Here is a 17,064-nt window from a genome sequence, read left to right on the forward strand (position 1 = left end):
CCGTTTTAATGTTGTAAACTTTGTAAACTCTATCTTTAAAATGGTTATCATGAAGGCAAATCACGCTCTTTTCCCCAAACTTGACCATGTAGTTTTGTGGCTAAATCTAAGCAAGTAATTTTGGTGTCCAAACCAAAAGACAGTCACTGGAAAACAGAAAAAAAGGACCACATCCTCAGCCCAAAAACATCTCAGTCTGTATTTTAGCCTTAAATGTGAACATTTTCTGACCTAGTCAAGTACTTTTTCTCTGTTAAAATTAAATTACTGGCTAAACCCAAACAGGATGCGACAACATTTCATCATAATTAGTTGTGTTTACATAAAACCAGGGCAACTAAATCCTGTCCAAGATGGTGACAGTTACATTGTGAAACAACTATATTTTAGTCTCAGCTGTGACAGTTTTCTAAACCTAACAAAGTAATGATACCACCTAAACCATAACCAGGAAGTCACAAAAGTGTTTTAGTGAAGTGTTTTTAACTGAATGTAGCTCAAGTGAAAAGTGACATCTGAACTTAGGTAAATGCATTCCTATGAGTCATATTTCCCTCTTGGTGCTTGTGGCAGAACTTCACAAGATACTGCTATGGACTGTATCCAAGGTTATGAGTAAACGACCTTTATAAGTGTAACATTTAGAGGACTTGTTGAAACCAAGGGTGCGAACTGCTGTTTCTAAATGAGAGCAGGTCAGAAAACTATGGTTTCACATAGTGGGCAAGCCAGGTTTTCTAAAGTCAAAGATTAAAATATTTCCTTACTTATTAAAAAAGGATACCTGTTTGACAAAGCTGTTTAAAAAATACAGATTTCCTAGTTCAACTGAGGAAATATGCAAATATGATGGTGCGCAATAAATGCAAGACTTTCTACTAAGAAACCCCATTTTGACTGAATATGTTGTTCCATTTCCCCTAAATTTCCCCCATTTAGCCTATTATTACATCTGTGTTTAGTCAGGGTTAAGCATAGCTCAACTTGCTTGAGGTACCAGTTCTTCTTGGTTAGGGTTAAGAAAATATACTCTTTACAGTCTAGACTGCATGATGTTTCCTGGATAACAATAATGTAACTTGTCTGTTTTAGGCTTTTGAGATCCTTTGGATGACTCTAACAGATAGAAAACATTTACAAAATGAAGACTCTTTCAAATGTCTTAGTTAAACCTTTGCTTAGCGCTGCTGAATAATTTAAAGAACTCTGTTATTCATGATAGATGAACGGTAGCAGACAGTGATAGAGAGTGGACTCAACAGGCAAGATGGAGATACCGCATAGAGATGATTGATAAGATGAAAAATGATTCATTGACTCATCTTGGCCCAGCAAGAGACACAAATAGAGCCAAGGGTGGCAAGCGAAGGAGAAACTGGCTTCTTTTGCCTTTGGGAAGTTCGGAGGAGGACTTACAAAATCAATCAGGGTGAAAGGAAGTGAGCAAACCTACAGACAGTGAATTTCTGTTTTTGAGGTTTACATCACCCTTTTCATCGCATGCAAGCTTTTGTCACCTGTATCCATGGGGGAATTTGCCACATGCATGCATCCACCCACAGATCCACCCTAAGCACACTAGCTGCTTTTACCTTGACAGAAGCCTGCCTGAAGATGCAATATTGATCGGAGAGCAGCTGCAGTCTGCTTCTATGACTCTGTATGTTTGGGTGTCAAGGAATAAACCATATTTATTCAGTACTGTTTATGTGCTGTAGTTATACAAATGCACATGTATTCGCAACCAGCCTCTGCTCTGGAGAAAGTTGGTCGGCCCCTCTGCCCTTCAAAGTCATTTGGAATTCATCTGCAAGCCTGACCCTGACAGCTGTTTGTTTTTCCTCTCCAGAGAGTGGAAGAGGAATGGATGTATGGTGAGGGGGGTGTGGTTAATAAGTGGGAAAGTGACAGATATTGAGGGGGACAGAGGAAGAATGGAAGTGAGTAAGTTAGTACGTTGGGTGAAAACTTGGGGAGGAGGGGGTGGCAGTGAAGGACTGTTTCCACTCATGCCCTTTGTGGTCTTGGTGCTGTTTGGTTTGTTGAGCATTTGAGGCACACAGAACAATAAGTGGTGCTTTGAACGACTTCCATTAGTATCCCTTATAGACCGCTAGTTAGAACGTGTTGAATCTGTTCAGCAGCATGAATACAAAGCAGGGCAAAGCAGCTCAGATGAAAGGACAGAAGGGTCTCCAAGCAGTCCCTGGGTGTAAATATAGATTTTTCATAACAAGAAAGTCAGTGTATTGTATCAATGTGTCATTTGGGATCAACAGAAAAAAAAAAAAAAAAAAAAAGGAAATTAAAGCCTTTACAACTGAGTGTGACGAAGAGGAAACCCAGTGGGACAGGGAGGTTTTTGCTTTTGTCTGCGCTAGGTGTTGGTGGATAATTATATGAACACATTGCAGGAAAAAAGTAAAAAGGATGCTGGGAGATGATGTCTTTAAACCAGCAGGGAGCAACAACTACATAAGGAGGAGAGTAAGGACAGCAGAGTCATAGGTGAGGAGAGCAGCAGAAAGAAATGAGAAGAAAAGGAGAACTCGTGATGCGATACAAAAGCAGTGAGAAGCAGTGTCAAGGGAGACATGTTCTCCTATTTTTATACTTCTCCTTCTGGGGGCTTGGATTCACTCCATCTATCCATCATATTGACAGAAACCCCCAAACTCACTTGTTTTCTTTTTTTACCTCCCTCTTCTCTGCATCTTTCTATTTTTTTTAACTCATTTCCGTGTTCATTTTTATAAAGACTTTCGAGACCTACTTCTGACTGTGTGCTTTCAAGGCTCCCAGACATAAAACGCTTATTGACTAACAATAATTATTGCAAGCATGCAAAGCTCAATCTGACAATGATCTCACACTCACAGCACACAATGCTTCTCTCCAAGGCTGAATCCTGCCCTCACAATTTATTTATTTATTTATTTTCGTCCTTTTTTTTATACGCTGTCACAAGCAATTCATTTGGCTATAGCTTGTACATATTGATCTGTGTGGCTTAGGCTTTGTAATCTCCTCAGTCAGCCCAATAACGAGCCAGCACAGGACAAATACTCACTCTGCAGACTGAAATCAAATCCGTGTTTCCTGGAAAATACATATTTGCTTATGTCAATGTAATAATGTTTGTTTATGAATAGATGCTAAAACTTTTTTAATCAGAATTCAAGTTATGATGTTTGTTCTTTAATGATATATGAGGAGACATGCATGCAATGTGTTTGGACTGTACGAACAGATTTGTTGCATCAAATTTATTTTTTTGCTTTAATTAAATTTCTCACATAAGGATTGTCACGTTAATCATGGAACAGAGAAATTACAAGCGCATCAATCCCTGTTTAATCAAGCTTTCATCCTCTTTCTGTGTATTTTAACTTCTCTTTTCTGACTTTTATTCACCTTTTCAGATCACCACATTTGCAGTGTTGAAAGGTCATTTGTCCTCATGTTTTAGCTGGCCTGCCCCCCTCGCTCGTCTTATCTAAATCCTCCAAACCCTCCCGACTCAACATCATCATACAGATTTGCAACAGTCAGAGGCTCTCTCCTGTATTTTTGCTTTCCATTTCATTGTGTGATTTATATTCATATAAGGTACTATGCAAATACTTGATGCACTTTGCATATTTAGGATCTTTTCCATCATGGAATATCATCAGGGAGGCAGCTGCTTGCTCCCGATTTCATCCTGCATTGCATGGTAATGACCGCAAATGCTCAGCCAGAGTAAACACAAAATATGTTCAGTGATAAGAAGAACAAGGAGTCCTGAAACAAATGGTATGTTACATCTTAGGATATGATGTTAATTTATTATAAGCAGCTATTCATCATGTTATTTGTGAAGTGCATCCTCACTGCATTTTTAAGTGATTAAATTTATTAATTCAACCAAAAGCCTGTGTACGACTTCATCCATCCACTCGACGTGTTTTAGAAATACTGTTGTGTGCTTAGCATAAAAAAAGAAGTGTCACATATCACAGCTTGTGATAATGTTTACAGTGCAAAAATTAAAAAGTTGTGTCACACGTGACAGTATGACTGTCAGATCAGATTAAGGCCCTTTGTTTTTTGAGCCTGTCAGCTGATATACCCAGGTTTTGGCACCTCCACCAGCTTGCCATTATCAGCAAAAGAGACTGAATTAATACATTATGATGGGAAATTTTGACAGCTTCAGCTCATAAAAAAGAAAATCAGCATTGGCTTTCATACTCTTAATTGAGATAAGAAAGGATCGCAGATGGAAAACCAGGATCCTTACCGTTTAAGTTTTCATGCAAATCCTGTCTTGCTCATTTTTCCAAACTGTCTAATTTAATCATTATCTTTGTTTCCTTGTCATTTCATAATGTGAGCTCAAATGTATTTCAAGATTCTGTTGTCAGGTTTATTTTTTGGTCTGCAGACCAAATTATGATTTATAAGGCAAAGACAGCAGCCAGGCACTTGGTTACTTTGTTGTGCGTGTGTCAGGGTGTGCTTCACTGACTTGCACTTGAAATTGTGAGGGCGTTTGAGTGATCTCAGAGTAATCTCCGGTCTAGACGCAAAGTTCTCCCGTTGAGAAGAACCCCGCAGAAGCAGGGTGGGTCTCCACGCTTCTTGTTGTGGGGCGATAACCTTTTCTCACTTCCCTTTTATTCCACCAAATCCCTTCTTTTGGCATCTCATGAAACGCCACCCGTCCACGTGTATCTGCAAGTCAAACAGTCAAATGAGCATGGAGATGAAAGCCATTTCATGTAGTTGTGCTTGGATGTGAGTCAGTGTGTCTGTGGTGCAGGGTTTAAATAAAAAAAAAAAGAGAAAGCACTCAACCTCCCTTCAGCCCCACAAAATCCAGTAACAATCCCCTCTTTTGCTTTTTAAATCAGGTTTTAGAAAAACCCTCCACTGCGCCGTCCATCCATGCATCCTCTCAAAACTTCAGATTTCAGTGATTTCAGTGGTGTACAGAATTGGTATTACTCCCACTATCAGTTGCTGGAACATGTAGCTACTTCACACTTGTATGATACTATTAACATATTTATAATGCACACATTTATTCCACCTTTTAAAACTAGACCAGTGTTGTTTTTTATTGGAGTTTTTTCTGTGCAAATGGTTTCTCTCTGTTGTTGTCACATCAGCTACAATGTAATGCATGAGCATCCAGCTTTGTTTTCCATTGTAGTTAAATTCAACAGTGTGAAAAACAACCCAAGTCCCTTTTGCAAAGGAAAACATCTGCTAAATAGTCACATCTCACTCTCAGAGTCATTGCTGATCCAGGCCTTACCTGGTGTGTGCTTGAGCGTGTGTTTCTGTGCCATGTGTGCGTTTGGCAGTGCGGAAACCCTGGCTAACCTCTTCTGTGCTTCCCAATGTCCTGTCTCTGAAGAGCAATGGCCATTAAGCAGCTGTTCACTCCTACAGCCACAGAAAAATGTGAGAGCTGCGAGAATGCAAATGAGTCTCTGTATGCGCCAAAACTCCTCCGGAGGGACGGACTGTTAGGTCAGAAAGAAACACAGGGGCTCATACAGCACAGTACATGCCTCTACACCTTCAAAGTTGCACAAATGCACTCATATGCTAGGTTAGACTCCCTATTATGTAGTGCAAGGATTCTCTTGAGTTTCAGATGATCTTGGTGTAACTACATTTCCCCTGTATTTGGAAAGCAAAGGCTTTAAAGTCCAGTGCATGTGATTAAAGAGTCTTCCTCTAATGTAACCACCTGGTTTAAGCTACAATATCTTATTTGGGTTACAGTTTATGTATTGCTACTCACTCACATAGGCTATTAACTGTGTTGTTACTGAAAAGTGTCATGCTGTGCATAAAAGGAGACCACACTCAGGATATCTGCAATGTGTTTCCTAAAGAATCTCCTGTTTTTTAAAGCATTGCATAAATACCTTTTTCTTTATACCATAGCAGAGTTAGCCTCTGGGTATATATAAACACACACACATCCATATATACATATATATATATATATATATATATATATATGCATATTCCACTCAACGCTGTTTATGGCCAGACTTACAGCTCGCTAACACCAGTTATGCTAAACCCTGTGGATGAAAGAAAATTCAGATTTTTGTATTTGTGTGCATGCATCTTTGGCTTCTATGCTGGTGTATGTGCACACACTCCTTGTGCCCCCTGCCTAATAAGAGCTTAACCTTATTAATCACATTAGTGTGCCGAGAGTGGCGCTGGCAACACTCTCACATGCTTTCACAGACGCACACATTCAGACATGCACACATAAGCAGAGGCATGTCAGTCTGTCATTAGTTAATAGCTCATTAGCACAAGGTGATTAATTACTCTGGCAGGGTGTGGGGATGACAAGGATGAGGGGTGGAGGGGGATGAAGGAGGAAAGAAAAGGACCACGGAGACAGCACAGCTTCCACCTTCGAGGAAAAAGAGCGAGAGTCGGGGACGTCGAATTGGTGTAAAAACGGTAACCTCCTCTCACTTCCCATTGGAAGATTTCACCAATATTGATTTCCGGAGAGTATGCTGGAAGGGCTGTTCATGCAAGTGCATGGGCACACGCGTGTTCATGTACATTCCACCTTCTCCTGGAGGTGTTTTGCTGGTCTGTGTTTTTTCCTGTGTCTCATGGGGATCAGCTGTAAAGGTTAACTAGTCTTTTCTTAAGCTTTCAGCCTCATGACAAATGACCATGTTCAACCCACGGGGCACCTTACAACACTCCCCCCCCCCCCCCCCTGCTATCCCTCTGTTTCAGTTGAGGAGGCAGACAGAGGGAGGAGAAACAGAGGTGGATGGAAATATACTACACAGCCCAAGAATTAGAAAAGAAGAAGTGTCGCTCTGGGTAGAAAGAAGTTGTGAGGTGAAGAGACAGCAGAAGAATTGGAAAATGAAATCACATGCTTGAATTGTAAAGATTTCATTGATTGGCAGTTTGTAATTTACACTGCCTAATTCAAGCTTTAGAAACCAGATATTAACCTATAGATGTATTCAAAAACTGGCTCTAAATCTGCATAAAACGCTTATGCAGAGGTTTTACGTAAACTCAGGCCATTACTTGATACTTTCTCATCTGTCTGTGACCTTTCTTTAAGAGCTCCCTTTCATCGTTCCTTTAACACATTCTTCTGCTTCTCTTTACATGCTTTCCATGCAGTCTCATGTCCTCCACACTAAATTACAACAGGTTGAACAGACTCCAGTGAATCAAACAGAGGGAACTTTAGTGTTGCCATCATATACACTGAACATATATATAGTTATACAGACATGCCAGCTATAATAACTCTGAATGGCATTGATAAATAGCCAGCATGGGAAAATGTATCCTTGTGTTCACATGTATATGTGCAGGGGCTCATGCAAGTGTGTGTGCATGTGATGTAGCATCACAAGGTGTTGTCAAGAAAAGCAATTTGTTCCAGCCTTGTATAGGTCTTTTATAGTGACAAATTGATGTAAGCCTCATCTAGAAATCCAGCAACTTCATCCAATTTCAACCTGGGCCATGCTCCCTCCCCTTCTCTTCTTCTGTTAAATCACCTCCCAACACCTTTACATGCAAATGTGCATACTAAAGGGGAATACCTGCCCAGGTATGTACTACTTTCAGTTTCTTTATGCATGTGCCAGCTGTATATGTGCACTGTTCGATAGTAATTGTGTGACTTACTGAGGATGACAGATGGGCTCTGAGAATGTCACATAAAGAAATACAGAATGAGGCTGACAGCGAAGCAGCTCAGGGGTCATCCTTTAAAGCTTGTGCCCTCTTCTCTCTTCATTTTCACACAAACATGCACATACACATTTGCTGCTGCACTTTCAAAGCTGTATTCTGATTGCAAAGATTGCCCTTCACTGTGGTTGTTATGGAACAACACATCAACTTTTTCAGACTACTTTACCATGTAGACGCTTAAGTTCAGCTCAGTAAGATTAAGGTGGAGCTCTGATTAAAGTCTGCAAACTGTCTGATTAAATGATTTAAGTCTGGAATGTAGTGAATGTTGATTAATGTGATCAGCAAGGTGGGATCGTGCAAATATTAATATAGCATGATGAGGTGGATGACCTCAGTCTTTTGGCTGATATGTGACAAGATGTCTGCCCTCTGCTGGGCAGTGTGAGGACCTTCACTCACCTGGTAACCTGCCACCTGAAGCCAGTGGCTGGAGTCTGGTCAGAAGAGGCAGAGATAGTGTTTGTGGGGTTTTTTTAAGCTTCATCTAACAAATATTGTTTCTCAAGAGACTAGGTAATTTCTGGGAAAAAAAATCATATATATTTGAATTATTTTATACTTTGTGAGGATAATGTTTGATTGCAGGAAGAAAACTTGTGTTTAAAACAATGTTTCTTTGGCTGCCATTTGTTTTTGTTTTTGTTTTTTTTTTGTTTTTTTTGTTTATTTGTTTTTTGGGGATTTTTTTTTTTGTTTTTTTTTTTTTGTTTGTTTTTTTTGCCTTGTGTGACATTGTTCTGTTCTTGTTTGGGAGCGTATCATGGATGTGACTGCGCCCATGTGAGACCTGACATATTACTGGCTTCATCGCCGCAGTGTCCTCTGCCCTCCCTCCCTCTCACTATGCATTTCTGCTTGGCTGCCTTGTCTTTTCTCCTTTTAACCTTAACCTTGTCCCCCCCTCCATTTGCTTCAACTATTTTCCTCCTTTAGCTCCCCCTCCCTCCCAATTTTCTTGTATTGGTTATTTATCATTTAATCCTTTCCCCTCTGCCATTAATGTAGATGCTTTGTCACATATCCATGATTCTGTCACTCTTTCCCTCTCTAGCGCTTGTGAGCTCCATAGTGTGTTCCCGCCCTCGTTGCCACCTCCTCCTCCTTCTTTCTACCACTGCGCTCTCCCTCTTCCACCGTCTCACCCCTACCCCCTTTTTTCTCTCTCCTCTGGCTCATTCGTTAGCTCCCGCCGTCATCCTTCCTCTCCATCTCGGTGGTGCGACGCTGCTGGGAGGGAGAGGGAGAGAGAGCGGGTGTGTGTGCGCGTGTTGAGTCTGCTCTCAGTCTCAGCTGTGGGCAGATGGAGGATGGAGCCACAGCCACATCTCTCCTTGTCTTCTGCTTTGCCTGCCACAGGCTGAAAGGCGCTCTCAGTGTTCTCTCATCCATCAGTTCCCCTGTGCCTGAGCTGGCCCTGATTTGTGACACATCGAGCGACAAAAAGGACTGAGGACTGGAAACAGAAGGGTAACAAAAAGACCTGCAGTCTCCTGGAAAAGGAGCACTGGGCACTGCACTCATCCTTACTCCCCCCCCTTTTGGTGTTTAGGTGTGTGCCGTTGATCTCTGCAGTGCAACAGCCACACATGTGCTAGTGTGCCGATCCACACTGCACACACTGAGCGCGCGTTTCTCTCCTCCGGCACTCAGCAAGCGGATTGTGCCTCACAGAGCTCACTGAAAACAGACAGAGAGTGGAGAAGAGAGGCAAACACAAGTGAAGAGGAGCGACAGAGAGGGAAAGAAGAAGCGACAAGGAGGACTTTGACGACAAAGGAGAAAAACAGGGCACAAAAGATTGAGAGTCAAGAAAAGAGGACTCTTTCGGGAGCAGAAAGGAGCGGAGCGCGGAGGAGGGGAGATAAGGGCAGAGGGTTCATCACAATGAGCGACAAGTACGGAGCGATGCATCACGCAAGCAACACAGGAAGAACCAAGACCCTCTCGCATGAGACAGGTAGGATGCTTGGACACTTCTTTGTCCGACAGTCAGACAGCATTGTTGTACATCTTCTCTAGACGGCAGCAAAGGATCAGAACCATCCCTTCTGCAGTGGATGGACACACTCATAGACCTTAAATTATTTCTCTCTCTTTCTTTTTTCAACTAATAAATTTTGCATTTGAGTGCCTGCCTGTAATGTAGGTTACATGCGCATATGGTGGCAAATGTGTGTGAGCATGTGTGTGCATAGTGGAAGCAGTGATGGTGATCAAACGGCATACATCTGAATAGAACGCAGCTTTGATGTGCCCTTGAAGTTATGATTGGCATCCTTGAATGCCAGTGTGTGCTGTTCATATGTGAATCTGAAGTTGTATATATGCGTGTGTGTGGTTTTTTTTGTTTTGTTTTGTTTTTTTTCTCTATTTCTTTTCGGTCATTGATTTCAAGTTGGCATGGATGTAAGTGTGTTGTTGTGTGTCAGCCCTCAGCTCTCTGGTGACCACATTCCAATTGATGATTGGGGAGATTGACAGGAAGCTGATGGAAGAAACGAATGGGACACGCTTTGCCCCCGTTCCACATCAATACACCATTTATTCGCATGTGTGTTTCTCAATATTTACAAGGTTATTTCTGGGTATTTGACTTTCTAATTCAGTTGATTATTTGATTGGATATTTAAATGAGATGTGGATTTCATTTGAAAATCAGTTTGCTCTGGTTTGCGAATGTGTAACTTATGTAGAAACAGCAGGACTGTTTTTCAGAACCATCTGACCTCCGAGGAGAAGGTTGAGTGTGTCTGCAGTGTATCTCTAATTCTCCACCCATGTGTGTGTTTGTGTTTGTGTGCAAGTCATATAATACTTGTTTGATTGCTTTGTGGGTGTGAGGAGATTGCTAGCACTCGACAAGCTAATCAAACAGTTCCCACAGACAATCACAACGTGGCACACACCCCTCTCACAGCACTGACACATCTGCGTCCTGTCTGAACAAACACTGGGAATTTTTAAGCTAGACAAGCAAAATGTGTGTGTATTTTTTAAGAGAAAGACAACATTGTCTAAGGAAATACAGGGATTTGACAAGCTTAAACACAAATTCCCTGAACCACCCACATGCACACAAAAGCACCCACCAACGCACACACACATCTGTTACAGGGATCGGGCCCGGCGGTGGATAAATGTGCCTTTCTGATTGCTGCCACAGACAGGACGTGATTGGCATGGCAGACTGGGGAATTATCCATGGTTTCTATGGTGACTAATTAGGAGGGTCCTGACTGGTGGGCTTATGAAGACAGATGACAGATCAGTGGTTCACTTCCTGCTTCAAATCGGGTGGTCCCATTGGCTAGCTGGACCCCCCACCATCTGAGACAGGCAGGCTCACTGCGGGCAACTTCACACATTTTCAGCTGTCACCAAATATGTAGGAAATTGAACCAGCAGACAGATTTGAATCTTAAGTTTTAATCTATTTTCAGGAGCACTGGTGTACGATTTAGAAAACCAGCACATCTGACAGAGGATTTACAGCAAGTTGTTCTTTCACTTGACCAGATTGATGGAAGTCTAATATTTCCTCACTGCTCAGCCACTGCTTGACCCCTTAAACACCACATGTGCACTGCTGTGGGCTAAATCCACGCATGCCTTATTGCATATTTAGAGCTCCATTCAGAAGACACACCTTTTATGTGAGAGTAAAGTAAAGAGATGCTCACACCCGCCCATGCCAGTTATGTAGCCGCAGGGCATGTGAGAGAGACATAGGTGTGATTGAGTCCATCTGTGGCAGAGAAAGACAGACAGGGAGAGCTCCATCTGTGGACACCTGCCCTTCCTCCAGGCTACCGTCCTTTTTCCTCCAAACTGCCAATAAGATCTGTGGTTGCACAGGTGCAAGTGCGTCTGTGTGTTTGTTCCCAAATCCGGCCACGGTCTGTGTGTTTCTGAATGTTATTGTGAGGAATTTCACACTGTGTCTTGCTGATTTGAAGCTCATTTACATAACCTAAAAATCACAAAAGACTGGTAAAAATATAAAAGTGTGCTCTTTGTGCTCTCTCACATCTCTAGTCTAATATAGTGGCTGTAATCTGAGTATCTTAAGTTCTTCGTGGCTTCAGTGCAGTATTTTTAGTTTCATAGTAGTAAAAACAGGCGGAATTAGGAGGATTTCTTTTGTGGATGGTGCAGGTTTGCTTGCTGGTGTGGCTTACTGGGTCATTCATAATATTGTTAGCCACACCTGTGTTTTTCCTGCTGTAACTAATCCAATATAAAACACCAATAGTGTATATTTGTTTTAGGTTTTAAAGAAGAAACGATAAACTACCCAAGGGTGCACACATAGGATTTCATCTTCATTTTTTTAAAACTTATAGCCCACATTTCAACTATAAAGTGATGCTGCCTGCACCATAAATAATTGATGCTCATGGATACAAGCAATCCAATGTGCTCCACAATGTTGGACATCTTATAGCATGCACGGTGAGGGCAATTTATGATTACAGGTAGAAGAGTGAGCCCACAGCTGTCTGGTGCCTTTCCCTCAGTCAGGCACCAGCTCCACCTAATGGCCTCTGCAAGTACTGAGGCACACACACACTCACATTCATCGTCAGGCTGACATGTAAGCACAGGCTTTGATTTAAATGACTCAAGTGTAATTTCATTTCACCAAGAGGAGCAAGGTAGTTAAAAAGCAGCTGAGATAATGATCCTGTTTTTTTTCCCCCTTTGGTTGGACGCTATTTATTGGAGCACAACCCCTCCATGCATGCGGGGAGCAGGAGAGAACACAAAAGAAGAGGTATATTGGAAAAGGCACAGAGAGGGAGAGAGAAAAAACAGTAAAGCGATTGAAGAAGACGTGCATGTCACGGCTAAACAAATAAGCATGTGTGGGAACAGATGGTAATAAAGTTCTCTGTTACAAGACTAGTGCCTTACATGCGCACACACACACACACACACAGACACCAACACACAGACACATACGCACAGCTTGATTATGCAGAGTATTGGGCCGTGAGTCATTAAGACTTTGCCTCAGTGAAGTTGACTCAAAAGTGAGCAACGACAGTCATCTACAAAGACCGGTCACTAGCAGTCATCTCTCTTTCTCCCCTCCCTGTTTTTACTCTGTCCATCTGTCTCTCTCTGCCTCGCTCCATCTCTGTCTTTGTATCCACTTATTTCTGACTCTGACATCCTCCGACAACCCCACTGATTCTCTCCTACTTTCTCCATCATATCCCAGGCCTCTCAGCGCTCCCATCCTGCTTTAAGAAAATTAGTTTTTCTCTGCTTTTAGATTTCCCATTCTGTCTTCTATAAACCAAAATGTGCGTACAAGTATGTGTGTGTTGATGTGTGAGGGCGATGTGTCCTCAATCACAGTGAAAGCATTTGTTTCCCTCAGCCAGAGGAGATAGATTATGTATTTCACTCTTTTTCTTCACATCGGCCTTTTTTTTTCCTCTCTCTCTCTCTCTTTTTCCTTCCACCACGCAGTTTGTCCTCCCCACTCAAGGTCGGTTGGAAGATTGCTTTCAGCCCCCTGTGTCCTCCCCAACGCGTCCTGTTTTATTGCGCAAATGGCCGTCAATGCCTGGTGTGCAATTCGCTTGTGCATGTTTGAAATGGTGAAACATGGGGGTTGTGTTTTGTACAGTTCAATCTGTCCTGTCTCTCATCAGGTAAGCACTTATGAGTTTGTGCTTGCAGATGGAAAAGCAGTCAGCTGGCTCAATCTCAGTCTGCAAGGGAGTTTCGGAGAACAGTCAAATGGAAAAGAAAAAGGAAATTGCTGAGATTAGAAATGGCAGATATGGAAATATTAGGATCCTGGAGTATTTTGTATTGAATATTCTTAAAAAGTAAAAAGTCTCCAAGGTTTTACTTGTACATTTTATATATGCATTTTCCTATCTAAATATTTAATGTAGTTATTGATTTCTAGAGTAAGTCTGCGCATCTGCTCTAAAGTGTGTGGCTGGTTTTTGTATGGACGGTTAGAGGTATTAATTTTCACAGTGGTGATTTGGGTGAGTAAAGGGCTGGCAAGCTAACTGGTGTTCTCAGCATGCATTTTGACTGTGTGTGTCTGTTTGCATACAAGTGTGTGTGTGTGTGTGTGTGTGTGTGTGTGTCTGATCAGTGAGCTGGCTGCTTTTATGCTTCACTACCCTGGCTGCTCATTCATGTGTACCATCTGCATGTGGCACCGCCATGTGTGTCACCTATACCCCAACACATCCCACTCCTCTCATATCTCTGAACATCCCTCCATCCACACCTGACATTGTGTCATTGTCCTCTTATTTCTGACTCCTCTGCTTTCATTTAAAAGAGCTATTTTTAAAAAAAAAAGAGAGAAAGAAAATAAAAATTGACATGGGTGTTAATTGAAATCCTTTCACTTAGTTTGTGCTGTGTATTAATATAGAAATGTAATATGTTGTTATTCATCATCCTTATTAATCTTTTCATTTTCCTTTAAGCAAGAAGGCATAATGTCTTCAATCAGTGCATCTTTGTAGGATGTTTGTAGTGTTTGGAATCTGTTAGCTTTGCAGCGATAACGCTCTAAGTGATCGATCCATGCCAAACTTAACTATGAGACAGATGAAAGTGTCACAATTATAGTCAGGCCGAAGTGACAAATTGATCTCCGTATTTCTGCTAGAAAGGAGTTTTAGTTGTATGGATGCAATCGTTCATCTACACAGACTCATTATACCTCCTGGTGCTGCAGCGACAGCCGTGACTCATTGACTCATCACGCCGCTGTTTGTAAACCCAACACCCGACTAACCGTTGCCCATTTTATTCTTCATCTTATCTAATGTTTCCTAGTCCTCTGCTATCTCGGCCTCTCTGCTGCTGCCACCTCCCGTCCACGTGTTCTTACCCTTGCCTTCCTTCATCTTTAATATCCTTCTCCCCAAAGCACTGACTCCAGCTTTCTGAACTCTTCACCTCTTCTTTTGTTCTTTCCCTCACATCTCTCTCTCTGGAACACTCATCCTCGCATGTCCGTTATTAACATAAAAAAAAGAGAGTCTACCTTTTCCTCAAAGCCCAGGCAGTGATTCACTCCGCCCTGCCAGCTACTGGCTGCTTCCCTGACTGTCACATGGCGACAGATGTGAAACCGATTTTTAAGGACCGGGTGAGGACAATGGCTCACATTTTCGAGAGGTGCATCCAGCAGTTTCAAAGATGTGTGCGTCTACTGAAGACAGCTGGATAGTTTGCGCCACTGTTTCTGCAGTAAAAATAGATCAAATGCAGAATTGTTTCCCGAGCACAGAAGGGGAGTTGTTTCTGTGGACATATAGTTAAAATGAGGCTATGGAGTGGAGGAAGCGTCTTCATGCAATTCTGTATTTGCCCTTGTTCTGTCGGGGTATACCTTGTAGAAATGAATCGCAACAAAGAGTAGCCCTCCTCCAATTGCCAAAGGGTTGAGTGTGCTTCTATTGGAGAAGCTTAATAGATAACTGGCAGTGGGGTAAGTGCAAAATAAGGCTAGAACACAGCTCTTATGCAGACATGTTGATCACCTTCCAGGGCTGCTGTCACATTCATTTTTAAGAAAAATATTACTGATTGTGCATGCTTTAAATCACACGAAGAACCTCAAGCTTGTCCCCGTGCAGAGAGTAATGTGTGGCAGAGTTAGTTTTATTACTTTTCAATTACTTTGATGAACACAGTAAAACGGCTCATCCGAAAACGATACGTTAGCCGTCCATCAATTTTGTGAGGTGGATGACATGTTCTGCTAAAATGTTTTGTGACTTTTCCCTCAATTAAGCCTAGATAATGTCCCTCCCTTCCACAAGAAGTCGATTAAATGGAGAAACATCCCATTTTCCCTTTCAGCATTCAGTCACACAGCGTAGGCCCATTTACAGCTCAGGAGGGATTTACTCACTGGATTCAACAGAATTTTTCACTCAGAATTGAAGACTTTGAAAAGACTGGTACAGGTGACTGTGTTTGTGCTGCAAAAAAATAAGCCATTACACGTTTGTGCTCGATGGTTACATAATATTTTTTTTCTTTGACAGTAGCAGCTTTTTATGTGTGTATGCATAATACGCACAAGCTCAGCAGCCAGTGTCTCCAGCTGCTGTTCTGGACTGGAGGCATGTTTTGAAGAGACAGGCTTCTGCGACCTTGCCTTAAGCATGATGACAAAGTGAAACTCAGTCTATGTACGTGTGTGTATGTGTGTGTGTGTGTGTGTGTGTGTGTGTGTGTGTGTGTGTGTGTGTGTGTGTGTGTGTGTGTGTGTGTGTGTGTGTGTGTTACTAATCACCAGTGCTTAAGGGGAAGATGAGGGGAGATGGGCCATGCAGCAGGGCTGAGGGGGCAGTGAAATGATCCTATCGATCATTCCCGATCACCTAAACCGTGTCACGCAGCACATTCATCTCTCTGCATGTGTGTGTGTCTCTCTCATGGTGTGTGCCACATACAGACACATTTTGTGAGGCTCAACTCTTGACTGTCAAACCTTTCTCTGTGGATGTTTGTGCTTTCAGAGTGATGCTGCAGTGACGGTGCTGGCCAAATGCCAGCTATCGCACGGGTCCATTAGCATTGCCAAGGCTGGCCGTAGATTGCTATTGATTGACTATGGCTTCTATTCATTGGCTCTTTCGACTTGAAGCGCACACATATACCGATATACTTGTGCACCAGATGAGGGTCAGAGTATGTGAGACCAGACTGAGATTTGCAGATTGACATTATCAGAGTTTCCGTCATCAGACTATTTTTCAGTAGCGGTTGTTTTGGGGAAAAAGAGAAAAACTCTGAGTGACCTGACTTGCAAATTGTTGTTAGACAGGCCTGTGTGCAGTGCCTGTGGTTGTTAGCTTTGACAGGGACTTCAGGATGCTGGGTTTGTCGATGACTGAGCTTCGGATTTTAAACAAATCAATGCCAAGTGACTGGACCCTGGAGCCACTTCTTAATGAGAACCACTGCTAGGAGATCTCCATACTCGCCATCTCCACTTTCCTCTGTCTGTCCATGTCTGGCCCAATGAGCTGTCATTATCGCTCACACTGATTTTATTGTCTGTCGCTCTCATTTCTCTCATCTTCTGCCCTTTGCCCACAGGCTGCATCTACACAGACACTCATTCCTCAGTACAGCTGTGTTTTATCTTCCTCTTCTCAGATAGGACAATTTCAGACCCTCCGAAGGAGGAAGCTTCTCTTTTCCAATATATGATGGTGCGGCAGTGAAAACTGTCACAGTTTGTCTTCATTATAGGAAAATATAATCATGAATTTAAAAAGACTGTCTAAGCCT

General features: G+C 42.2%; 1 protein-coding gene across 4 annotated transcripts in view; it reads left to right on the forward strand.

Annotated features, from left to right (window-relative positions):
• tenm2 (teneurin transmembrane protein 2) overlaps nt 1-17,064 on the forward strand; it is a 210,893-nt gene that overhangs the window by 91,706 nt on the left and 102,123 nt on the right. For 2 of the 4 annotated variants that reach the window (XM_041990536.1, XM_041990537.1), the window contains exon 1: nt 9,331-9,724. The exons of the other annotated variants lie outside the window; for them this stretch is intronic. In XM_041990536.1, coding sequence (XP_041846470.1) covers nt 9,652-9,724 — 73 coding nt within the window. In that variant the 5' untranslated portion in view covers nt 9,331-9,651. Of the gene's footprint in view, nt 1-9,330; nt 9,725-17,064 lie in introns of those variants that run through there. 4 annotated transcript variants of the gene reach the window in all.

Source organism: Melanotaenia boesemani, chromosome 7 (assembly GCF_017639745.1).
Source record: "Melanotaenia boesemani isolate fMelBoe1 chromosome 7, fMelBoe1.pri, whole genome shotgun sequence".
Taxonomy (NCBI): domain Eukaryota; kingdom Metazoa; phylum Chordata; class Actinopteri; order Atheriniformes; family Melanotaeniidae; genus Melanotaenia; species Melanotaenia boesemani.